Source organism: Papio anubis, chromosome 5 (genome assembly GCF_008728515.1).
Source record: "Papio anubis isolate 15944 chromosome 5, Panubis1.0, whole genome shotgun sequence".
Classification (NCBI taxonomy): Eukaryota; Metazoa; Chordata; class Mammalia; order Primates; family Cercopithecidae; genus Papio; species Papio anubis.
Window position 1 is genome coordinate 31,360,420 of NC_044980.1, and position 27,608 is coordinate 31,388,027.

Here is a 27,608-nt window from a genome sequence, read left to right on the forward strand (position 1 = left end):
CTAAATTAGAACATGTTAAAGATCAACCACAGGCATCTTTTTTAAATGCAAATGTTGTAAGGTCGAGATTTTGTAATACTGAGAGAAAACCTTCAACCACACTGTCCATTACAGGAGCCATTACCCACATAGAGCTATTTAAATTAATTTAAAAATTCAGCTCTTCAGCGGCACTAGACACATTTCACATATATAATAGTGACACATGGCCAGTGGCTAGACACCACAGGAATAGAACATTTTCATCATCAAAGAAAGTTCTAGCGGACTATCTTAAAATTTTAAGCTGCTATCTTAAAATATATTACCATTCAACTGGACACAGACATAATTATTTTCCTATACTTAACACTAAAGAACACAGGCCTATGATGAAGTAATCATTCCTAAAACTGCCCTCTCACTGTAATTAGAAATCTGGATAAAATATATGAAAAAACTGTTTTCACACACTAGTCAAAAGCAGCCCAGAGGCCGGGCGCGGTGGCTCAAGCCTGTAATCCCAGCACTTTGGGAGGCCGAGACGGGCGGATCACGAGGTCAGGAGATCGAGACCATCCTGGCTAACAGGGTGAAACCCCGTCTCTATTAAGAAATACAAAAAACTAGCCGGGCGAGGTGGCGGGCGCCTGTAGTCCCAGCTACTCGGGAGGCTGAGGCCGGAGAATGGCGTGAACCCGGGAGGCGGAGCTTGCAGTGAGCTGAGATCCGGCCACTGCACTCCAGCCTGGGCGGCAGAGCGAGACTCCGTCTCAAAAAAAAAAAAAAAAAAAAAAAAAAAGCAGCCCAGAACTGTGACACATGAGTGCAGCCTATGTGAGCCAGAAAACCGCCTAAGCTTACCACCTAGAGGCACGTCCCAGGCAGCAGAGCAGGCAGGAAGACCCCAAGCAGAGCATAACAGTCACATCACGTTAAGGTAGCAGAGATCAGAGTTCAGGGTAGCTAAGGCAGCTGCAATGTGCAAAGCAGACTACTGGAGAAGGGGTAGGACCTACGCAGATAAAGAGGTCTAGAAATCAGCAAGGTGTTCCTTGAGTCTTTGGCTGAAAGCTAAGCTACACGTGTTAGGGAGAGAAATTCCACAAAGCTAGGCAAAGAACAACTACCAGAAAGTGAACGATTCCAAGAGTTCAGTAGAGCTGGGAAAAATGTGACTGCCAACTAGCCAGAGAGCAAAGGCCTCAGTAAAAACCAAGGACATTCAGAAGGAATACTAGAAAATCCACACCTTAGTTGTAGGATTAAACCGGTCCTAGAGTATAGACCACCCTAGACCTGCCCTAATAAAGATTAAAAGTGAACAGGCATGGTAGCTCAAGCCTATAATCCCAGCACTGTCGGTGGCCCAGGCAGGTGGACCACCTGAGGTCAGGAGTTTGAGACCAGCCTGGCCAACATGGTGAAACCCCATCTCTTCTAAAACTACAAAAAATTAGCCAAGCATCATGGCAGGTGCCTGTAATCTCAGCTACTTGGATGGGTGAGGCAGGAGAATCACTTAAACCTGCAAAGCAGAGGTTGCAATGAGCCGAGACTGTGCCACTGCACTCCAGCCTAGTCAACAAGAGTGAAACTCCATCTCAAAATCTAAAAACAAAAGCAAAAAGATTAAAAGCAAGCTGATCCACAAGTAACTTAGTTGCTTATCAAGACAAAATTCAACACTCTTTAAAGAAAGACCATAAAATTCATCACTTAACATTCACAGTGTCCAGCATCCAAGTCAAAAAAAAAAAATCACTAAACTTGCAAAGCAGCAAAACAATGACCTAAAACTAGGAGTAAGGGGGAAGTCAACAGAAACAGTCCCAGTCTAGGCAACATGGTAAAACTCTGTCTCTACAAAAATATACAAGTTAGCTGGGGCCAGGCGTTGAGGGGGGTATGCTTGTAATCCCAGCACTTTGGGAGGCCAAGGTGAGCAGATCACTTGAGGTTAGGAGTTCAAGGCCAGCCTGGCCAACAAGGTGAAACCCCACCTCTACTAAAAATACAAAAATTAGCCGGGCATGATAGCAGGTGCCTGTAATCCTAGCTACTCGGGAGGCTGAGGCAGCAGAATCGCTTGAATCCGTGAGGCAGAGGTTGCAGTGAGTCGAGATTGCGCCACTGCACTCCAGCCTGGGTGACAAGAACATGACTCTGTCTGAAAAACAAAAACCCACAACAAAACAAAACAAAACAAAAACTGCTAGTGTCCTAGTGCAAGTTACCTTAATCTATTTCTCCATTTACTCATCTATAAGGTGAAAGTAACAAATTTATCAAGCTCATAGGGCTATCACAAGGATTAAATGGTATATCAAGTTCTTAGAACAAAGTCTAACACATGGTGAGCTCTCAGTAAATGTTAGCTATTTGTGCAGAATAAACATTCTGGCAGAATTTAAAGTATTTATAATGTTCTAAGAACCCTGTTAGGTACTGAGAATACAAACATTGGGATACATCTCTAACCCTGAAGGAATTTAAAATCAAGTGAAAGTCACATTCATAATATATTACATATTAGAACCAACTATACTGGCCAGAAGAAAATGGGAATAGGGCCATAAGAACAATGTGAACAAAGTGCCTAGAGGGTAAGAAATGACTATGGTTTAATGTGATGGGGTATTTCATAGGAAAGTTACAGAAAAAAAGGATCTTCAAGCTAAATCTTGAAATCCAGCAGGATTCACCATATCCTAACGAAAGGGAGAGAAGCCTGAATTCCAGACGAAAGAAACAACAAAGTACATAGGCAGCAGAATAGCATAAGCCCTGGAGTAGAGGCACACATCCTTCAACAGTGTGTAACTTCCATCTTTTTTTTTTTTTTTTTTTTTTTTTTTTGAGACGGAGTCTCACTCTGTCGCCCAGGCTGGAGTGCAGTGGAGCAATCTCAGCTCACGCAAGCTCCGCCTCCTGGGTTCACGTCATTCTCCTGTCTCAGCCTCCCAAGTAGCTGGGACTACAGGCGCCCGCCACCACGCCCGGCTAATGTTTTGTATTTTTAGTAGAGACGGGGTTTCATCGTGTTAGCTGGGATGGTCTCGATCTCCTGACACATCGTGATCCACCCGCCTCAGCCTCCCAAAGTGCTGGAGTTACAGGCGTGAGCCACTGCGCCCGGCCACTTCCATCTTTTTATAATTGTGTAAACCCAATGTTTCACCAATAAATAACTGCTGTATCTTTCAATAGTATGAGTTTTGCTTTTAGTTTTCTAAGGTCAATGGCAGGTGTTAGACAGCCTAAGACACTAGGCTAGAATTGGGTAACTATTGTGTTATATGACTTAGGGAAATTTAAACTAATGCAACATAAAATAATAAACAACCAAACTTACATAAAAGCCTATTTTAAAAACTACAGTTCAATCCTAAGATTAACTATGTAAAGAATAATTTGTTAAGTTATCAAAGTATTATCCCCTATCAATTTTAATTTGGTATCACAGACTTAATATGTTTATGTAGTCACAAAACCAAAGTATAGCAGAATAAATGACTCCCAAGCCATCCATTTTTATTTTACCTTCCAAAGTCAAATAGGAAGGAATTCTATGCTCCAGAGACATCTTAGCCAAACAACATCTACTGCCAAACAACGGGGGGAAAAAAATCAAGAAATGAATTATTCTGAGAGATCTACAGTTAAACTTCTCTTTGCAGCTCTCCACTCCCCCCAAAAAAATACCCCCTACCCCACACACACATCCCTCTAATGTTGCTCTATAATATATTTTTTCTCATGGGAAGTAAGTGGGATTAATAGTTTATGACTACTGTCTCTTATACTGAACTTATGCTAAGGTTTATCCTCACCTTATCCTTAGTTAAAACTTACATATTGCAACCAGTGAAAATTTACACTTAGTAAATTTTACAGAAGTTCCTGTGGAAATTTCCCAATTCCAAAGTATGCTAACTTATAGTTTAATGTTTCTAGTAAAAATGAGAAAAGCCTAAACACAGACCCACCTTCAAATAAAGTATTCCACTTATGACTGGACCTTCCTACTGGCAATCATTTCTGCCTCAAAGGAAGCAATAAAAAGGGAGCCAGCCACCATCTTATCTTGTAGTAATTCCCTGGGAAGAGGGTAAACCCATGTGCTCACTCCAACAAAGAGAAGATTATTCAGATCTCCTCAAGTGTTAGAAAAAAATGAAGAAATGTAAAGAGCAGAAGGCTAAAGCCATGTAGGAAATATCCCAAATGTTGTTTAACAGTATTTGTGGTACAGAAAAAAGGCACAAAGTAATAACCAAGTGGTCAAAGTATCTTGGTATTCCAGAATTTCTGCCTTTTCGAAGAATTAAGTTAAGCTAAATCAAAAGAATAAAGTCACACCTGAGTTGAGCATCATTAAGACATCAGTGTAAGTGGGATGGGAAGACAATAGATGGATCTCTGAGGAGAAGATGCAATAAAAGTTTGACTAGCTTCTACAGATTTCGCTGCTTCAATTTTTAAAATAGTGAATACTTATGTTACTGTGATCCAAGCTGTTAGTCCTCAGTCCCTAAATTATTCACCATATATGTGAAAAGACTTTACAAGTCATACAAGCAAATTTAAAATGTAATTAATCTATTCATATTTACTTTTTTTGTAAAGGAAATTGTGAGAAGTAAATATGGAAAGGAAAAGTTATTTAAAGATTATTCGTGTCCACTGCCCAACAATCGCTTCAGTGGAGAATGACATGCTGACAGGTACCTCAATCATTTCACTGCAAAGAACACTTATCTTCCTTGACATTGTGTTACAAAACTAAAAGCAGCTTTGGCCATAAATTTGGCAGTGTAGTGATTCCTTGTGACCAAACTGGTCAACCATGCCTTAAGATTTCAGAAGCTAAAAAATATTCTTAAACAGTAGGCTTAGCCTGGGCAACAGGATGAAACCCCATTTCTACCAAAAAAATACAAAAATTAGCTGGGCATGGTGGTACATGCCTGTAGTCCCAGCTACTTGGGAGGCTGAGGCAGGAGGATCAACTGAGCCTGGGAGGTCAAGACTGCAGTAACTGCACTGCCCTAAAGCCTGGGTGATGGCGAGACTTTATCTCAGAGACAAAACAAAACAAAATACAGTAGTCTCTCAACTTGCTTGTCAAGTCAAACATACGTATACTTTTAAATTATTAGAAAATGTTGGCCGGGCACGGTGGTTCACACCTGTAATCCCAGCACTTTGGGAGGCCGAGGCAGGCAGATCACGAGGTCAGGAGATCGAGACCATCCTGGCTAACACAGTGAAACCCCGTCTCTACTAAAAATGCAAAAAATTAGCCGGTGTGGCGGCGGGAGCCTGTAGTCCCAGCTACTTGGAAGGCTGAGGCAGGAGAACAGCGTGAACCCAGGAGGTGGAGCTTGCACTGAGCCGAGATCGCACCACTGCACTCCAGCCTGGGCAACTGAGTGAGACTCTGTCTCAAAAAAACAAACAAACAAACAAAAAAAAAAACCAAAAAAACAGAAAATATTTAAAATTTATCAACAGTCTTTTTTGTTTGTTTTGTTTTTTTTGAGACAGACTCTCGCTCTGTCACCCAGGCTGGGGTGCAGTGGCACGATCTCGGCTCACTGCAAGCTCCACCTCCCGGGTTCACACCATTCTCCTGCCTCAGCTTCCCGAGTAGCTGGGACCACAGGCGCCCACCACCACGCTCGGTTAATTTTTTGTATTTTTAGTAGAGACAGGGTTTCACTGTGTTAGCCAGGATGGTCTCTATCTCCTGACATCGTGATCCACCCACCTCGGCCTCCCAAAGTGCTGGGATCACAGGTGTGAGCCACCGCCCCTGGCAAACAGTTTTAACATGTATACATGTACAGTATAAATAATAATAAAATGAGCCCCTGGGTATCCTCTACCCCAGGTAAATAAACTGTTCTTTATTAAAACATTCCTTGGCTTCTCGGCAAGGAATCCCTCGGAACAAGTACATTTCTTTCTTTGCATTTCATTCTTACCCTTCAAAGGCCTAATCTAAGTTTCACTTCCTCTTGTAATTACTAAAGTTCCCAAGGATTTTTCTTTTCTCTGAACTACTGAACTTTCAGAGAACCACACTGTCAAACTCTCATCTGTTAAATTATTAGATGTATAAAACTGTTCCTCAAATGGATTTTAAGATTGTTTCAGTCTGGGAGCACCTTTTAAATTTCATAGCACGTATGTCAATAACTAGTGCAGTAACTAGTGTTTGATACCACACCGCATATTGAAGCAACAGAAAATTTTTAAAAATCTAAAATCAGCAAACTAGCCAAATAACTGTATGCCTAAATATAGTAAAAACGGTAAAAGTTACCTTATATATATTTTACTACAACTAAAAAATCAGCAAGCTGGTATCTTGATACTTTCAATTAGGTGAGTAGTAGATATTTTTTCTTTTCTTCTTTTTACATGTTATTTGCCAGGAGATATTTTCTTATTTTCTTAACTTTAAAAAAAATGTCCTTTTTTTCCTTCTCCCACTCTGGATTCTGTTCCTTTATTCTGAAGTGGCAGCATTCCCAATATATGTCAAGAGCAAGCAACTCAAGTGCTACAGGCAATGTTCTGGCATCAATAGCCAAGCTAAAACTCACAGGATATTGTTTTTTAAAGAACCTTGGTAAGTATTAGTCTCACGTTTTACCCAAATTTCTAATCCAAATAGACATTGTTTTGCAAAATCCTAACTGTATTTACATACTTGTGAGAAAAGCTTTTAGACTTCTCATCTTTTCACTGCTTAATCAAGTGGGGACAGTGCAACAGCAGCCAAAGGTGAGAACCAAGTTCAGTTAGCATTTATATTGATAAGCTTCATTTACAAAATGTTACTTAACAGTTAAGTGTAAGATGGATTTCAGAACAGGAAAGTGAAGGCAAAGCTCACTCTACATTCCACAAAAAGAATCGTTAGCACTGTAACACATCTGCCAAAAAAAATTCACCACAACTTTGAGAAACCCTTCTTTTGGTCAGTTGGGAACCAAATTACAAATTCTAATTTGCAACACCAGAAGCAGTCATGGGCCAACACTGGCAGCAGAACATGAGAAAGATCCAAAGACTGGTTAAGCCAATGCTCTCTAGACAATGTACAAAATGATCCATCACAGTATAAACATTATTAGCAGTTCTATTTCTATCTTAAAACATTATGTTTGCTAATATTTAACATATAGAGTTGACATTAACACCCTGAGTCTGTTAGATGGCTGCATGTCACTAATAGGCATACATGAGAGGCTAACTCAGAAAGCACTGACAATGTGATGGGTATTTGTGATAATTAAGTGAATTTGCAGGTAATATCATCTAGTTTTAACCAAACAAGCCCTCATCAAATGGGCAAAGTAATTTTAAAAGATTCTTGCAAAAGAAATTACAACTGAAGACAACTCTAATAAGCATAAAGGGGGGAAAAGTGTAAGTCAGAGTTACTCTCACTCAATGAGATAAAAAGGAAAATTAGAGCTACAAGAGGGTTATCCAACAAAAATGCAAATTTATCAAGAATACGTTTATGTTCTCTACCAATAAGAAAAAAGAATGAACCTTACCCTAAGTGTGAAGTGCCCATTATTGCCCTGTTAGCTAAAAATGGTGTGTACTTAATTTTTAAATAAACAAATAAATACAGGCTGAGCATGGAGACTCATGCTTACAGTCCCAGCGCTCAGGGAAGCCTCGACGGAGCACCACTTGAGGCCAGGAGCTCAAGACAACCCTGAGCAACGCAGCAAGGTCCTATCTCTACAAAAAATAATTTTTTTCTTGAGATGGGGTCTTACTCTGTCACCCAGGCTGGAGTGCAGTGCCATTATCTTGGCTCACTGCAACCTCTGTCTCCTAGGCTCAAGCAATTCTCCCACCTCAGCTTCCCAAGTAGCTGGGACCACAGGCATGTGCCACTACATCTGGCTAATGTTCTGTATTTTTTGGTAAAAACAGGGTTTCACCAGGTTGTCCAGGCTGGTCTTGGAACTCCTGAGCTCAGGAGATTCACCCACCTCAGCCCCCCAAGGTACTGGGATTACAGGCATGAGCCACCATGCCTAGCCAAAAAATAAAATTTGAAAAAACCTAGCGAGGCATGGTGGCACACACCTGTAGTTTTAGCTACTCCAGAGGCTGAGGCAGAGGCTGTAGATCACTTGAGCCCAGGAGTTAGTTCAAGGTTACAGTGAGTTAGGATCATGCCACTGCACTCCAGCCTAGGCAACAGAGTGAGACCGTGTCTCTTAAAAAGAAAAATATTTATGTATAAACAAAATCAGCTGGTCCAAGTATAGCAGTTAATTACAGCTAACTGATCACAGTTAGATTTCTTTGTTCCCTCCCACTCACACTGCTTCACTTGACTAGTCCCCCAACCCCTAAAAAAACCTCTTTTACTGACAGAATATCCCCATAATAGGACTTTTAGAAATCCTGCTTATCTATAAGAAAACTCACATCATGTTAATATACAGATAACTTTAATATAAATGTCATAGTCCTCCACGCTATCAACCAAACTTTTCACATACTCCTCCCTAAGTTTGCACTTCCCTGTCTCCTTGAAGTTAGGGGAGACTGTGTGATTTGCCCTGATCAATGAAATGTCAACCACATGTCATTTATAATTAGAAACTTAAAAGCCAGAGTGATGTGCTATGCTATTCCTCCTTTCATGACAGTGACTGATGCTGCTCCAGGTGGTGGTGGCTCCGTCTGCCTGGCTGCCAGAGTGAGGATGAGGTAGCCTGTGACTGAATGACAGCCTGAATGAGAAATGAATGGTTGTTTTAAGCAACTGAGGTTTTGGGGTTTGTTACCACCACAGCTTAACCTAGCCTATCCAGATTAAGGTAGCGTGTGGTAATTTTGATAAAGAACACAGGAGCTCTAAGAAAAGAATATTACCTTCTCATTCTGTATCTATTCAGTATTGTTAAAGAGAATGAAATTTTATAAAAACCATTACTTCTTCACTCTATGACTGATAACTTTCAAGTGTGCCTAAATAACTAAACACGCTTCTGGCTATGTTGTATAGTTCCTTTCTAAAGGATTTAAACTTTTACATAATCTTTTAAACAGAAATTGGTTTTTGGTTTATTCACAGAAGCTTACCACTAAGTAATTCAATCCAGTTCTGGACCGTTTCTGGAGGCTGAGTTTCCTTAACATGCTTCAGAGCTTCATCAAGAAGAACATCCCCTGTTGGAGCATCCGACTTACAGATTACCTAAAAAGAAAGCAAAAAGAATGAAAAGATGCACTGATGCCTTTTCTGACTTGATCTCATTAAATGAAAACTAAACAATTATATAAATAATTCATTATGCTTAAAGCCTCAAGCGTTCATGTAATATCAAAGTTCAGATTTTAAAGTACTTTTATGTTAAGGAAATCCAATACTTAACCTAACCAGATTAGACATAATAATGAATGAAAACTGGCTGGACTCAGTAGCTCATGCCTGAATCCCAGGGGGAGGCTGAGGCAAGCGGATCACTTGAAGCCAGGAGTTCAATACCAGCCTGGCCCCACATGGCGAAACCCTGTCTCTACTAAAAATACAAAAATTAGCCAGGTGTGGTGGTGCACACCTGTAATCCCAGCTACTCAGGTAGCTGAGGTGGGAGAGTCATTCGAACCCAGGAGGCAGAGGTTGCAGTAAGCCAAGATCACGCCACTGTACTCCAGCCTGGATGACAGAGTGAGACTCTGTCTCAAAGGGAAAAGAAAAGAAAGCTACTAGCCGGGCATGGTGGCTCATTCCTGTAATCCAAGCACTTTGGGAGGCCAAGGCAAGTGGATCTCCTGAGGTCAGGAGTTCAAGACCAGCCTGGCCAAAATGATGAAACCCCATCTCTACTAAAAACACAAAAAATTAGCTGGGCATGGTGGTGGGTACCTTAATCCCAGCTACTATGGAGGTTGAGGTAGGAGAATTGCTTGAACCCAGGAGGCGGAGGTTGCAGTGGGCCGAGATCGTGCCACTGCACTCTAGCCTGGGCAACAAGAGGAAAACTCCGTCCCCCGCCCTCCCGAAAAAAAAAAAAACAACTACTGTGCAATAATTAGTAAAGCAACATGCTAGGACAGTTTATACTCACTGACTCTTTTCATCAGTGAACCTTGGACTATGTGATCCAGAAATTCATTTAAGCATTATTATTAGTTCCAAAAATAAGACTAAACTATAGTTAAGAATTCAGTACAGGTTGAACATCCCTAATTTGAAAATCCGAACTCCTTCAAAATCTGAAACTTTTTGAGCACCAACATGCATCCATTGGAACATTCTGGATTTTAAATTTTCAGGTCAGGAATGCTTAAGTATAATAAAATATTCCAAAATCCAAAAAATTCCAAAATCTTAAACATTTCTGTTCTCAAGCATTTCAGACATAGGGTATTCAACCTTATATTATAAAGGTGGTATTTCACATCAGTGAAGAAACGAATTTTTAAATAAATGTCATTAAAACTGGCTAACAAATTAGGAGCAAAAATTAAGACTTGGCTCTTCTGAGCTTATATTGCAATAAAAGATAAAGATTTAAATAGGAAATATAATTTTAGAGGTAAGAAAGGTTTCTTGGTTCCTTTTTTCTGGAAACGGAGTTTTGCTCTTGTCACACAGGCTGGAGTACAGTGGTGCAGTCTCGGCTCACTGCAAACCTCCACCTCCCCAGTACAGGCGATTCTGCTGCCTCAGCCTCCCGAGTAGCTGGAATAATAGGCACGCACCACCACGCCTGGCTAATTTTGTATTTTTAGTAGGGACGGGATTTCTCCAAGTTGGTCAGGCTGGTCTCGAACTCCCAACCTCAGGTAATCCACCTACCTCGGCCGCCCAAAGTGTTGGGATTACAGGCATGAGCCACTGCACCTGGTCCTGAAAGGTTTCTTTAAAAATTGTCCCCACTAGCAGAAAGCTTAAAGAAATTATCAATAGCTTTGATTACATAAATTTTTTAAATACTGCAACTTTTTTAAAAAAAGCTACGCTGAGGCTGGGGGCGGTGGTTCACTTCTATAATCCCAGCACTTTGGGAGGCCAAGGTGGGTGGATCACCTGAGGTCAGGAGTTAGAGACCAGCCTGGCCAACATGGTGAAACCTGGTCTCTACTAATAATACAAAAATTAGCCAGGCGTGGTGGCACACACCTGTAAACCCAGCTACTCGGGAGGCTGAGGCAGGAGAATCGCTTGAACCCGGGAGGTGGAGGTTGCAGTGACCCAAGATTGCACCATTGCACTCCAGCCTGGGTGACAAGAACAAAACTCTGTTTCTAAAAAAAAGCTACATTGAGATATAGAATCCATTTTAAAAGTGGAAAAATCCAGAGGGAGGGATGGAAGGGAAAATGTTACACTGCTTTAGACAAGTATTAGATCCCTATAGCCTTCATTCACGTTGTTGGCTAAGCTATAAATTTCTAGATAAAATTCCACAATATCAAAATTAAATCCATTGTATTATTTTATAATGTTAGCTCTTTAAATGTTATAAAATTTAACATTACTTTTTATTTTTTTGAGATGGAGTCTCGCTCTGTTGCCCAGCCTAGAGTGCAATGGTGCGATCTCAGCTCACTGCAACCTCCACCTCCTGGGTTCCAGCAATTATCCTGCCTCAGACTCCCAAATAGCTGGGATTACAGGCGCACACCAACACACTCGGCTAATTTTTGTATTTTTAGTAATATTTTGTATTTAGTAGAGAGTTTCATCAAGTTGGCCAGGCTGGTCTTCAACTCCTGACCTTGTGATCTGCCCACCTCGTCCTCCCAAAGTTCTGGAATTACAGGCATGAGCCACCGTGCGCAGCCAATTTAACGTTACTTTTAAAATGTGATAGTCCTCTCTTAAACTTGTCCTCAAAGTGTCCTTTACTTTGTCAATTTATAAAAAATTAAAATATACATACAGTATCTACCTCTGTGACATCATGACCAGTCGAAATATAAAAACACAATACAAGCCACAAATCTATTCTTAAATTTTCTAGTAGTTATATTTTAGAAGGAAAAAAAGGCAAAATTAATTTTAATATTTTGATTTAACCAAATACAACCAAAATATTAACATACAATAAGTATTTTTAAATTAAGGTATTTAATATATTTTTCCATACTAAAACCAAAAATCCAGTGTATTCAGTGTATGTTTTTATTAACACCATATGTCAATGTGCAGTAGTCAAATTTCAAGTGCTTAAGTGTCTGGCTCATAGATGTATGTAGCTAGCAGCTACCATATTGAACATACAGACCATTTTCATCATCAAACAAAGTTCTATCAAACAGTGCTATTCTAGACCATGCTTTCAGTAAAGGGTCAGAGAGCACAAGAAAATAAAGCAGAGCCTCAAGAGAAAAAGTTACATCTAAATATTGTGGCCATGCCACCACTTCTTACATCCCACTCATTCCTTTTATTTATTGCAATTTGGCCTCAGAGCTTGCCCACGCACATCCGTTTGCAACGGATCTTATGTCAGGGACACCAGAGCCTGGGTACAGGTGAATCACTTTTTCTTATGAAGTTCTGTCCCCTAAATCTCCCTCAAATATATCACTTTTTTTCCATCACCTTGCCATTATAGTCAGCCTTCCATATCTACAGATGCTACCAACTGAGGATCAAAAATATTCAGGAAAAATAATACAAATTTAAAAACACAGTGTAACAATTGTTTACACAGCATTTACACTGTATTAGGTATTGTAAGTCATCTGGGGATGATATAAAGTATAGGAGAGGATGTGCATAGGTTATATGCACACACTATAAAATTTTATATAAGAAACTTGAGCATCCACAGATTTTGATATTTGAGGGGAGTCCTAGAACCAATTGCCCACAGATACTGAGGGACAACTATATTCTGGTCTGCCTAATCAGGTTGTTTTTCACTTGGATTAAGATAAGCCTCTTAACTAATTTCCCTAAACTAGTTTTAGCCTTTTCAATCCATTCTCCTCACTGATCTTTCTAACAGGGAAATCTTACCATGGCATTCCACTGCTTCTGCTTACAACTTGTCAGTGACTCGAGTTAGTTCTAAATTTCTTTTAAAAATTCAGTAGTAGGTGTGGTTCACAAATAAACATGTTCTATTCAAACATGTAATTTTTATTTAGCTTCTTTTTTTGGGGGGACGGGAGACATTCCTAAATATAAATAGATAATCAAGGATAACATGTGAAAGAAAGCTTCCAACACAGAAGAGACCCAAAAGAGAAAATAAGAACTCTGAAGAAACAGCTATAATACAGACGAAGGAAATTTTCAAAAAACGTGTGATATCCCCAGAAGTCTAAAAGAAGGTATTACACCCATAAAACAAACTACGATTTTTTAAAAAGGAAGCTCATGGAAATCAAAAACACAAGAGCCACAATAAAATCTCAACAGAAAGGTTAGAAGACAACTCTTTAAGAGTAGCCAAGGTAGTCCCAGCTACTCGGGAGGCTGAGGCAGGAGAATGGTGTGAACCTGGAAGGCGGAGCTTGCAGTGAGCCAAGATCGTGCCACTGTGCTCCAGCCTGGGCTACAGAGTGAGACTCCGTCTCAAAAAAAAAAAAAAAAATAGTAGTCAAGAAGTCCATATCCAATTTAGAGTTCTAGAAAAATAGAGGGCAAAAGACATGAGAAATACAAGTTTTCAAAACCAAAATATACACATTTCCAGACTGAAAAAATTAATGCATAATGAATTTAAAATGACCCACATTAAAGCATATCGTACAATTTCAGAACACCTACAAGGATAACAGAAGATTCCAAATGCTTCTAGAGGAAAAAAAAATAACAATAAGATTGAAAAATCAGAAGGAGCCCTGGCACACTGGCTCACACCCGTAATCCCAGCTCTTTGCGAGACCAAGGCATGAGGATCACTTGAACCCAAGCGTTCAAGACCAGCCTGGACAATAAAGTAAGACCTTATCTCTAACAAAAATGTTTTCAAAAAATTAGCCCGGAGGCTGGGCGCAGTGGCTCACGCCTGAAATCTCAGCACTTTGGGAGGCAGGTGGATCATTTGAGGTCAAGAGTTCGAGACCAGCCTGACCAATATGGTGAAACCCCATCTCTACTAAAAATACAAAAAAAAAAAAAATTGGCCGGGTGTGGTGGTGCATGCCTGTAGTCCCAGCTACTAGGGAGGCTGGAGCAGGAGAATCGCTTGAATCCGGGAGGCGGAGATTGCAGTGAGCTGAGATGGCACCAACTGCACTCTGGCCTGGGTGACAGAGCGACACTTGGTGTCAAAAAAAAAAAAAAATTAGCCAGGCATGATGGCACATACCTATGTAGTCCCAGCTACTTGGAAGGCAGAGGTTGCAGTGAACCAAGATCATACCAACCACCCTCCAGCCCGGGAAATGGTGTGAGACACCGTATCCAAAAAAAAAGGGAAAAGAAAATCAGAAGGGCACCAGATTCGAACAGCAACTCTATATACTAGAAAACAATGGGCTGGGCATGGTAGCTCACACTTGTAATCCTAGTACTTTGGGAGGCCCACGGCGAGCGGACCACTTGAGCCCAGGAATTTGAAAGCAGCCCAGGCAACATGGCGAAACCCTCTACAAAACATACAAAAATTAGCTGGGTGTGGCAGCAGACGCCTGTAGTCCCAGCTACTTGGGAGGCTGAGACAAGAAAATCACTTGAACCAGGGAAGCAGGGGTTGCAGTAAGCTGAGATCACGCCACTGCACTCCAGCCTGGGTGACAGAGCAAGACTCTGTCTCCCAAAAAAAAAAAAAAAAAAAAAAAAAGCGTGAATGGTGTTCTTCCCTACAGAACTATTATTCTCTATAGCTTATCAATCAAGAAGTGTTCAGCTCTGACCTAAAACTTTTAGATTCATTAGGACACTGATTGAGGAAAAAAACTAGTTTTGAAACACCATGCTCAAGAAACACAATGACAAACCGGAAGAAAATCAGTCTTGAATATTTGAGATTGAGGTTTAAGTTAAATTACTTCTATTATACCAGAGAAGCACCTACACAGACCTTCACAGACAGGTATCTGAAAAGTACTCATAATCTGATGAAAAGATCAATAGCCTATGCATAAACTGCACAGTAACACTTTTGAGTTTTTAATGTCAAATCTTTCAAAACTATGGCTTTTAAAAGCAGCAAATGAAGTCTAAAATCTTTCTGAAGATGTAAGATCCAGTGGCCAATTACCTTAATAATGAATTACATTACTCATTGTAAGTACAAAGAACCAGAAAACCAAGAATGCAAAAAAGATATGGAAATACAATTGAATAAAGACAACTTTAATATCAACTTCCGTTTTCATTTTTGAAAGCTATTAGTAAAAGCATACATTTTAAGTAGTACAACCTCTTTAAAAAGAAAGTTACTCAGCACTCCTCTTACCTTTCTTGTTAATAGACTTTTACGTCTCATTCCACAAGCCTCTAGTTGTAACCTTCCTCTCAATGCTAATTCAATTAACATACAGCCACGTAATCCAGATGATATACAGTCATTCCAAAATGATGTGTAACCCTGTTAAAAAAAAGAAGAAATAAAACAAAATAGCTAATTTACCTTGAATTCACAGTCAAAAACAAATATTCTCAGCCAAAGTCCTATTTGGTGCCTTTTACCTTTCTTGTATTTCTATAATAACATACTGAAAAAATACAATTAACATAAATTATTAATCGATAATTTTCAGGGGCTTATCTTTCCACCACTTATATACAAACAACAAATAACTTTAGAGGTCAAAAGTTTAGAAATATAACTCACATTTCACTAAGCTGTGTTTATTAGGTTCTTTCAGAACCCTGCAAACTCCAAGGAATACTCAGTTAATCTCCGATTATAGTGATTTATTATATGTGGACAAGTTAAGAAGCTCAGGGAAAGGCAACCTAGCCAATTTAGCTTCACCGAGAATTAGAATACCATCCATTTATTGCTGTTTAGGATAAAACCACAAGGTTAATCCGAGTGCTTTGGGAGGCGGAGCCAAGACGATGGCTTGAGCCCAGGAGTTTGAGACCAGCCTGGACAACATAGTGAGATCCTGTTTCTATAAAAAAAAAATCAATTAGCCAGGTATGGTGGTACACACCTGTAGTCCCAGCTACTAAGGAGGCTAAGGCAGGAGGACCACTGTGTCCAAGAGTTCAAGGCTACAGTGAGCAATGATTACACTGACACACTGCAGCCTGGGCGAAACTGTGAGACATTGTGTCTTAAATACACACACTGTTAATTTTGTAAGAATATATTAGAAAAACACATATGGGCCCACAAACAAACGGATGGCTATATGCCTAAAATTCTAAATAATAAACAGTATAACAATCAGATCGGCCCCAAGAGACAATGTAAGGGCAGCATCCATGGCGGAAGAACAGCCAGACATAAGGAGGTTGATAGACATCTAGAGATATGGGATACTGGTCAAGCAGACATCACCAGATGAGGTCAGGGCACTGTAACAGCAAATAACTGGAGTTGTTCAAATTATAAACCCACAAATCTTGGCAGGAGGGTTGCCAGCTATCAATTTAACATACCCAGTTCTCATGAGACAGCAGAAGCTATAAATAATTCTCATTAAGGCTCAGAACAGGTAACATAATTTTGGTAGAACAGGCCAACTGAATCTCTGAAGAATGGAGGGCCCAGGATTAGGAAGGCCTGGCCCTCACCTCTGGCACTTTTCCAAGGTCAGTCCTGGCAGTTTGCCAGGCCAGAGTAGTGAGCTTGTATTTCAGAAGATGACTGACCACTGAGGTCCATCAAACTTCATTTTTGATACAAGGAGTTAAATTCGCCTCACTAAGCCACCACTTCTGAGAATGTGACCTTTGGAAAAATAACAATTTAGATTAAAGGAGGCACAAGGGGATAAACAAAAACATGAGTGTTAAGAGATCAATTTAAATGTGAGGTAGAAGAAGCAGACACTGACTGGATTTTAGGGAATCATTTTAAAATTAGTGTTGGGGCCTGATCAAATGAAGATCAGCAGAGATTTAGCAAAGTGGCTAATAATACCAGTAGTTTATAGAGGTTAGGTAAAATGTGTGGCTTCTGTATCCATGAAATTAAAGCCCTACGAAGCCTGAGAATGAATTCCACATGAAATTAAAGTTACAGATATCTGGCTTTGACTGGCCGGGACATATAGACAGAGTTCCTAAGTGAGCCTCTACAAACTGTAAACAACAAAGAACACCTCATAAAGCAATAATGGACGTGAACAGCCCTATAGCCTGCAAACTCCAGCTGAACAGTACCTGGAAGCTTACATTTGATAGCAGAGAACTAAAATATGTCTCAATCTCAAATGCTCCTTTAATGGCATACCCAGAGATATTAGCAAAATGGGGTCTTTAATAACAGACTTCAGAGATCTAAATTTAGTGAATGGCTTTAGGCATCATCACTGAAAGACACAGGCTTAAACAGAATTGGATTCACATGGGAAAGTAGAAGAATGGGAATGGACAGTTCTGTACCACAGCTTCTGGGACTCGTCAGCAATATTCCAAACATAAATGAAGCCAACAAAGACACACCAAGCAACAGAGAAGTCCAGTATGTTGACACCCTCCTGCTAAAATCCACGTTGCAAAAGCAGGATCAAAAATTAACCAGAATGTGGCCAGGCACACAGTGACATACACCTGTAATCCCAGCACTTTGGGAGGCAGAGGCAGGTGGATTGCTTGAGCCCAGGAGTTCCAGACCAACCTGGCCAACATGGTGAAACCTCGTCTCTACAAAAAAAATACAAAAATTAGTCAGGCATGGTGGCACCCTACTGTGGTCCCAGCTACTTGGAAGGCTGAGGTGGGAGAATCACCTGAGCTCAGGAAGTTGAGGCTGCAGTAAGCCATGATCATGACACTGCACTCCAGTCTGGATGACAGGAGTGAGACCCTATCTCAAAAAAAAAAAAAAGGATAAAATATGTGGGGAAGGTTAGTAACTGGCAGTATCAAACAGCTTATGATTGTAGTCATAATTAGTTCCCATGTTCTAAAATATAAGGTTGGGAGAGGGCAGAGACATCCCAAGTAGGGCTGGGCCATATACTACCAGATCTCCATCTGCCTGACTCCCTTTATTCTTTTAAGTGGCTCAATTTGAATGGTAGAAAAGGGTATTGTTTATTAAGTCCCCTAAAACTGCAAACACTGAGAAGAGTTCCCACCATTCGAGTTAAAAGATACTGTTCTGCTCTTAAGTGCCTACTTACCCAAAAGCTTTTTGTTAAGAAGGAACTCATTTTGGCGACCCAAAATGAAATGTAATAAAAATATTTTGTAAAAAGATCGTAAGAGGGATATAAACAGAAGTATAAGACCTTCCTTATATGTTATTAAAAGCATTTACAACATGGGAAAATGCTCACAATATATATTCCACATAAGAAACAGATAAAAAATTATATTATCTAAAGCAGAAATGTCCACTCTTTTGGCTTCCCCAAATTGGCATTGGAAGAATTTATTATCTTGGTCACACATAAAAAATATACTCACTACCTAATGACAGCCAATGAGCCAAAAGAAAACAACAACAAAAAAAACTCATGTTTTAAGAAAGTTTACAAATTTGTGTTGGACCAGATTCAAAGTCGTGGGCCACCTGTGGCCGACAAGCTTGATCTAAAGTGTAGTCTTATTTTGAAATTATATAAATACTAATACATATGTATATCATAGGTTTGTATTACAAAAAAATATATAAAAAATTATATTTTATACTATAAAATGTTCATCTCCCTTGATACACCTCTTATGGTCTTTTAGTTGAAAAATACTGCGTACAAAAAAAATATATACAAAATATACTGATCACATCATTATCACAAAACACAAAAACAATCTAAAAACAAAACAAAATCTAAAAACATGGTGAAATAATCTAAAAAGCAAAAAAAAAAAGGGAATAAACTCAAAGGCCTTGAACTTTCCTGATATCTCGGCCATCTTAACTTACAGCATACTCTTTAACAGCCTGGGCTGCAGGAATACTCCCACCCCATGAAAACTAGCCTTTAAAAATCCCAAGTCGAGGCAGAGCTTCAGAAAGTGTTTCCAGATGGCCTAAATGACTCCAGCCTGAGATAGAGCAAGACTGGCTCAAAACAAAAACAAAACAAAATACAAATTATCCTCATGCAGGGCGAGATTCCTGTAATCCCAGCTACATAACGTGAAGGCTGAGGTGCAGGAGAAGGCTGAACCCAGGGAGGCAGGAGGTTTGCAGCTGAGATTGCATCATTGCACCCCAGCCTGGGCAACAAGAAACTGCATCTCAAAAAAATGAAAACATGAAAAAAAGAAAGGTGATTGTACTTGCCAAATCTAACTGGACCAGGATGAACAAATTAAGTCTCCCTCCTGAGTATCTGAACTTGCCATACTGAATCAGTTACATGGGCATGCACTGGTGCTGTACTGGTTGTGTGGATTCAGAAGCTACTGGCCATTGGGTACAAATGCAAAGAATGAAGGTAACAGAAAGGAAAACAAGATATATGCAGAGTAGAAATGAGAGAGGATGCAATGTGAGGCAAACCAAGACATACAGAGAGGCAGAAAGACAGGCACACACACAGAACAGCATGTTTGTTGTTTTAAGCTGCTATGTTTTGTTACGCAGTAAGATAATTAACATAGTGGGTGCCCAGGGCTGGCAAAATGGGAAAAGGGGGAGGTAATGGCTAAAGGGTATGAGCTTTCTTTTGGAAGTGATAAAAATATTCTAAAATTGATTATGGTGATGGTTGTACAAATCTGTAAATACATTAAAAACCTTGAATTGTACACTTCAAATGACTGAATTGTATGGCATATGAATTATATCTCAGAGCTGTTACAAAAAAAAATTCTATAAAGTCACTTCTGAAATCTTACATGAAATTTGGATTGTGTCAATAATTAAGACTCGAAAAGTTCTTGACAAAAATAACTAATCAAGAGAATGAAGGTGACTTCAGGTAAAAGCAGATTAAAAAGACTAGCCAATTGGCTGGGCACGGTGGCTCACGCCTGTAATCCCAGCACTTTGGGAGGCCGCCCGAGGCGGGCACATCACGAGGTCAGAAGATCAAGACCATCCTGGCTAACATGGTGAAACCCTGTCTCCACTAAAAATACAAAAAAATTAGCCAGGTGTAGTGGCGTGCGCCTGTAGTCCCAGCTACTCTGGAGCAGCCACTACGCTCCAGCCTGGGCAACAGAGCAAGACTCCGTCTCCAAAAAAAAAAAAAAAAAAGACTAGACAAGAAAAAGCATCTAGAGATATAAGAACTGTTAAAGAAGTAGTAAGACTGGGCACTGTGGCTCACTCCTGTAATCTCAGCACTTTGGGAGGCCGAGGTGAGCAGATCACCTGAGGTCTGGAGTTCAAGACCAGCCTGGCCAAGGCAGCAAAACCCCATCTCTACTAAAACTAGAAAAATTAGCCAGGTGTGGTGGCACATGCCTGTAATAGCAGCTACTCAGGAGGCTGAGGCAGGAGAATTGCTAGAAACCAGGAGGCAGAGGCTGCAGTGAGCCACTGCCCTTAAGCCTCGGCAACAAAGTGAGATTCCGTCTCAAGGAAAAAAAAAAAAAAAAAAAAAAGTAGTAGTAAAACTGCATTTCCTGGTGATATTGTTGGACATTTAGAAAACTCATGAGAGTAAATGGAAAAATCACTATAAATACGAGTTTTGTAAAGTAGCCAGCTTATATAAAATTAAACATCAGCTGTCATATACAAACAAAATACACACGTTGAAATACTAAAAAGTTAAAATATAATTGAAAAGACCTTTACAACAGAAACAAAAAGAACAAAAAACATCAAGGCAAAACCTATATGAAGAAAAGTTTAAAAGTCTCCTGAAAGACTTAAAAACAGACTTGAATTAATAGAAAGATATTTCATTCTTATATACAAAGTCTCAGCATTATTACCAGTTCTTCCTAAGTTAACTAATAAATTTAATATCCCAATAAAAATAGCAACAGATTTTCCTTGGAGCTACACAAGTTAAAAATAAAAGTTTCTAAAGAAAAAAAAAGAATAGCCAGGAAAACTTGGGGAGATATCAATATGTAGGGAACAGAAATGAAAGCTGTCTTACTAGATACTAAAACAGATTTAAAAGTCTCTAAAATTAAAATGATATCACACTGGCACATGAATAGACAGACCAACAGAATAAATTCCAGAAATAGACCCAAGAACATACTGAAATCAAATACAGGTTGAGTATCCCTTATCCAAAATGCTTGGGACTGGAAGTGTTATGGAGTTAAGATTTTTTTTCACATTTTGGAATATTTGCATTATACCCAAATCCGAAAATCTGAAAAACAAAAGGTTCCAATGAGGATTTTCTTTGTCATGCTGGTGCTGAAAAAGTTTTAGATACTAGAGCATTTCCAATTTCAGATTTTCGAATTTAGGATTCTCAATCTGTACATGACAAAAATGTCATCACAAATCAAGGTACCACGGAAAGAAGAACATTTTAATCAAATTTGTTGGGACAACCGGATAGCCATTAGGAAAAACATAATTGGATCAAATTCCTGATTATACATCAATATAAATTCCACATGGATCAGAGGCTGAAATGTAAAGTGAAATAATGTTAAGTACTAGAAGACAAAATAGGAGGGAAAACCTTTATAATCTGGGAGTGGAAGAAAAAACTTCCCAGCTATTCTCAAAATCTACGAGCAATAAAAGAGACTACACATTTTTTTGGTAAAGTTTGCAGGGCAAAAATCATGGCAAAGTCACTTATATCACAAATAAATCTCTAGTATACAATTAGTTCCTAAAAATTAAGAAAAGCTTTTTTTAAAAAAAATATTTTGAGGCCAGGCACAATGGCTTACACCTGTAATCCCAGCACTTTGGGAGGCTAAGGCAGGAGGATCACCTGGGCCAGGAGTTTCAGACCAGCCTGGTAACATAGAAAGAGCCGTCTCTACAAAAAATGTTTTAAAATTAGCTGGGTGTGATAGCACATGCCTGTAGACATGCCTGTAGACAGCTACTCGGGAGGCCTTGAGCCTGGGAGATTGAGGCTGCAATGAGCTATAATTGCACTAATGCACTCTAACCTGGGTAACAAAGCAAGATCCTGTCTCAAAAAATATATATATTTTGAAATATTCAATTTTTTAAAAGGTAACAGATGATGAAGTTCACAAAAGAATGGAAATTACTAAAACATACCAAAAGATGCTTTATCATTCACAATAAAAATACACATTTAAAATACATGAGACCTTAATAGCAAAAAGAATCCCACCTAATTAAAAAAAAAGGCAAAACATGTATATATCAACCATGAATTTGGATAAATAAAATGCAGTAGTATATGCATACAAGAAAACATTATTCAGCCTTAAAAATTTAAATTCTGATACACAGATCTATGTAAAATTCTGATACATAGCTACAAAACATGGATGAACTCTGAAGACATTATGCTAAGTGAAATTAGCCAGTCATGAAAAGACAAAATACTCTATGATTCCACATACATGAGGTACCTAGAATAGTCAAATTCACAGAGACAGTGGTTCCCAGGGGCTGTGGATAGAAGGCAATAGTAGCTATTGTTTAATGGGTAGAGTTTTGGTATGAAATGACAGAGAAGAGGCCGGGCGCAGTGGCTTCTGCCTGTAATCCTAGCACTTTGGGAGGCCGAGGCGGGCAGATCACAAGGTCAGGAGATCGAGACCATCCTGGCTAACACGGTGAAACCCCGTTTCTACTAAAAGTACAAAATTTAGCCGGGTGTGGTGGCAGGTTCCTGTAGTTCCAGCTACTCGGGAGACTGAGACAGGAGAATGGCATGAACCTGAGAGGCAGAGTTTGCAGTGAATTGAGTTCGTGCCACTGCACTCCAGCCTTGGTGACAGAACAAGACTCCCTCTCAAAAAAAAAAAAGAAAAAAAGAAAAAGAAATGATACAGAAATTCCGGAGAGGGATAGTGGTGATGACGGCACAGAGTGAATCTACTTAATGCCATTAAACTGTACACTTAAAAATGTTTTAAGTGGTCAATTTTATGTTATGCATATTTTACCTTTTTTTTTTTTTCAATTGAGACAGAGTCTCGCTCTGTTACCAGGCTGGAGTGCAGTGGCACTATCTCAGCTCATTGCAACCTCAACCTCCCGGGTTCAAGTGATTCTCCTGCCTCAGCCTCCCAAGTAGCCCGGACTATGGACATGTGCCACCACGCCTGGCTGATTTTTCTATTTTTAGTACAGATGGGGTTTTACTACATTGGCCAAGCTGGTCTCAACCTCCTGACCTCGTGATCTGCCCGCCTCGGCCTCCCAGGCATGAGCCACCACGTCTGGCCCCTCACCCCCTTTTTTTTTTTTAAACTACATGTTATCACGCTTACATATCAGACTGGCAAAAATCCAAAAGCTTGGCCAGGTGCAGTGGCTCACGCCTGTAATCCCAGCACTTTGGGAGGTAAGGTGGGTGGATCACTTGAAGTCAGGAGTTCGAGACCAGCCTGGCCAACATAGTAAAACCCTGTCTCTACTAAAAATACAAAAATTAGCTGGGCGTGGTTGCGCGTGCCTGTAATCCCAGCTATTAAGGAGGCTGAAGCAGGAGAATCACCTGAACCCAGGACGCCAAGGTTGCAGTGAACCGAGATCACACCACTGCACTCCAGCCTGGGCAAGAGTAAGACTCAATCTCAAAAAAAAAAAAAAAAAAAAAAAATCCAAAAGCTTGACAGCATAGTTGGCAAAAATGAGGGAAATAGGCACTCTCATACACTATGATAGGAATGTCAAAATGACATCACTTTTACTGAGGGAAATTTGGGGACCTAGAAAAATCACACATAGATTTACCCTTTAACATGACAATTCTACTTCTAAGGAATCTACTCTGAAGAAACAGCCCCACACACATCAAACAGTGTATGCATATGGTTATTGTGATATTATCTGTAGAAGCAAAAGTTTGGAAACAACCCATAAATCCATCAATAAGGGACTGGATGAATATACTAAGATATATCTACCACATAGTGGAATACTACAGAACCATAAAAGATTTCTACGTAAGACTGATAGAGAACAATCTTTAGAATATAAGATGTAAAAAGCAAGGTGCACACAATGTATGAAGATCATTACCTTGTGTATGAAGGAGAAGGGCAAGAATATGAATATATGTATAGTTTTGGTAAGAAAATACCAGAAAGATAAACTCCAAACTAACTTTTCAAGAACTACTAATGGGGGAAGAAAAGAATGAGGTAGAAGGAACAAAGAAGGAAATGAGACTTCTGAATACAACTTGCAATATAATTATACGCACTAAAATGAGAAAAAAAAAAAAACTCCTGAAGAATGAAAACAACTGTAGACCACTTAGTGACAGAACCACAAAGAAAAGCTATTTTAACTTTAGAATACAGTATTTTGACTGCACATTCTTAATAAAACTACTACAAAGGAATTTTAAGTCAAACTCAAGTCAACTAGTAGTAATGCTGATATTTTTATTTTGAAAACTGTTTTAATACAAGCAGTAAGCCAATGCAAGTATTTGAGGAACCAAAATTTTCAGTAAGAAAAAAGATAAATATAAAACCCTATAATTTAAATAAAAATCTGTAATGTTAAACTTGAACCAAAAAACCATGTAAACAGATTTGTTTTTCCTCTAAAATATGTTTGCCAGCTCTGTCCCTTGAGGAAAATATATCGTATCTCTGTATACGAAAAAGTCCCAGAAGCAGTGACAACTCAGTAACACTGAGTGCACCCAGTGTACTCACACCAGTGTGGGGTCAATTCCCCACCAGATGGAAACCAGGATTCCTTGAAGCAATGACTGATTCTAAGTCTGAAACAGGAAATGTACAAGAAGATGAGTCCAGGACATTGTGTTGGCCTTGCCAAAAAGCAAAGAAGTTTTCAAAGGTTAATAAGCTGTATCACAAAGAACACTGAAACCAACTGAGAAAAGAACTTCCATAGGCTAAAAGTGGGACAATTTAAACATCAAGAAGAGTAATTAATATAAGTGAATGAAACACAATGAATATATATAAAACCGCAAGTCATAATTTTAAAAAAGAAAAGAGCCCATACCTCACTAGATACCACTGGAAGTAGCTAAGGCACAAACTCCTAACCCAAAACTTAGTAATTAAAAGAAAATTGGCCGGGCGCGGTGGCTCAAGTCTGTAATCCCAGAACTTTGGGAGGCCGAGACGGGCGGATCACGAGTTCAGGAGATCGAGACCATCCTGGCTAACACGGTGAAACCCCGTCTCTACTAAAATACAAAAAAAATTAGCCGGGCGAGGCGGCGGGCGCCTGTACTCCCAGCTACTCGGGAGGCTGAGGCAGGAGAATGGCGTGAACCCGGGAGGCGGGGCTTGCAGTGAGCTGAGATCCGGCCACTGCACTCCAGCCTGGGCAACAGAGCCAGACTCCGTCTCAAAAAATAAATAAATAAATAAATAAATAAATAAATAATAAATAAAAGAAAATTAAGTGTTTATCCTGTCTTTTAAGTGCATAAAATGCACACAATTATAAAGGAAACCAAATCAGTCATCAAAATGTTAAAAATGAATTTGTGATATATGTGCTTTATTAAAGTTCTAGTGGCAGATCTAATAACTATTATAATTCCAATGTAGTAATGAGCAAAGACAGTATTTTGAGAAATCTGCAATAACTGTAATGTAATATGAAAGTATCTCTGGTCTCTCTAGTGGTGACAAACTCACAGATACTGTTAATACTTCTTATAGTTGATGTAGATGTTAACTTTCAGGTATAGGTCACTAAAAATAAAGTTTTTCCCCCCTCAAGTGTTTCCTGAATTCTACCAGTGACCCCAGGCTAAGAATCCCTAAATTAGATGAAAAGTAGGGGAAATTTCCAACGGGCAGATAGGTCTGTCACCAAACGAACTCACTGGTCTTCAAATTCTAAAACCAGACATTGGATTACTCCTGATGCAACTGAGCATAAAAACACATAGGATTATCTAAGAAGTCATCTTGGCTGGGTGCAGTGGCTCATGCCTGTAATCCCAGCACTTTGGGAGGCCAAGGCAGGTGGATCACGAGGTCAGGAGTTAGAAACCAGCCTGGCCAACAGGGTGAAACCCCATCACTACTAAAAATACAAAAATTAGCCAGACGTGGTGGCGTGCGCCTGTAATCCCAGCTACTCAGGAGGCCGAGACAGGAGAATCACTTGAACCCAGGAGGTGAAGGTTGCAGTGGGCAGAGGTTGCAGTGACCCAAGATTGCGCCACTGCAATCCAGCCTGGGCAACAGAGCAAGACTCTGTCTCAAAAAAAAAAGCTCTAAAATGTATTATGGCGATGGATACACAACTCTAAATACACTAGAAGTCACTTCATTGTTACCTTTGACTTTTTTTTTTTTTAAACACAAGGTCTCATTCTGTTACCCAGGCTAGAGTGCAGTGGCTTGATCATAGCTCACTGCAACCTTGAAGTCCTGGGCTGAAATGATCTACCCAACTCAGCCTCCTGAGTAGCTGGGACAAGGAAGCACCAGCAATAAAAAACCTGGTTTTTTATTTTTATTTTTAGCGATAGGATCTCACTATGTTGCCCAGGCCAGTCTCAAATTCCTGGCCTCAAGCAATTCTCCTGCCTTGGTTTCCTCCAAAGTGCTAGGTTTACAGGCATGTATTCCTGGATCGTACAACTTAAATAAGTGAATTGTCAATTAAATCTCAACAAAGCTGTTACCAAAAAAACTAAGCCAACAACTCCCCTTAAGCATTTCAAATGACTAAAGAAAGCCCTCAGCTTTCTGATTTTTTTTAATTAGCAAAAGAATAAGGCTACAGACTGAATGTTTGTGTCCCCCCCTAAACTCTTGTGTTAAGATTCTAGGCCGGGTGTGGTGGCTCACGACTGCAATCCCAGCACTTTGGGAGGCAGAGGCGGGCGGATCACGAGGTCAAGAGATCAAGACCATCCTGGCTAACATGGTGAAACCCTGTCTCTACTAAAAATACAAACAAAAAAATTAGCCGGACCTGGTGGCGGGCGCCTGTAGTCCCAGCTACTCAGGAGGCTGAGGCAGGAGAATGGTATGAACCCGGGAGGCAGAGCTTGAAATGAGACAAGATCACACCACTGCACTCTAGCCAGGCGCAGTGGCTCATGCCTGTAATCTCAGAACTTTGGGAGGCCAAGGCAGGCGGATCACCTGAGGTCGGGAGTTTGAGACCAGCCTGACCAACATGGAGAAACCCTGTCTCTACTAAAAATACAAAATCAGCGGGACGTGGTGGCACGTGCCTGTAATTCCAGCTACTTGGGAGGCTAAGGCAGGAGAATTGCTTGAACCCGAGAGGCAGACGTTGCAGTGAACCAAGATCACATTGCACCATTGCACTCCAGCTGGGCAACAAGAGCAAAACACCGCCTCAAAAAAAAAAAAAAAAAAAAAAAAAGATTCTAACCCCCCAGTAGGGTCTCTGGAAGGTGATTAGGTCAGGGCAGAAGCCTCATGAATGGAATTAGTGCCCTTATAAAAGAGGCCCCAGAGAGTCCCTATGCCC

At 39.9% G+C, this 27,608-nt stretch overlaps 1 protein-coding gene across 1 annotated transcript in view; it reads right to left on the minus strand.

The window, feature by feature from the left end:
- The window catches only part of GOLPH3 (golgi phosphoprotein 3), a 58,455-nt gene that overhangs the window by 2,697 nt on the left and 28,150 nt on the right, over positions 1-27,608 (minus strand). Inside the window, exons 2-3 of the mRNA XM_003899535.3 lie at positions 15,399-15,530; positions 9,112-9,226 (exon numbers count right to left, since the gene is read on the minus strand). Coding sequence (XP_003899584.1) covers positions 9,112-9,226; positions 15,399-15,530 — 247 coding nt within the window. The remainder of the gene's footprint in view (positions 1-9,111; positions 9,227-15,398; positions 15,531-27,608) is intronic.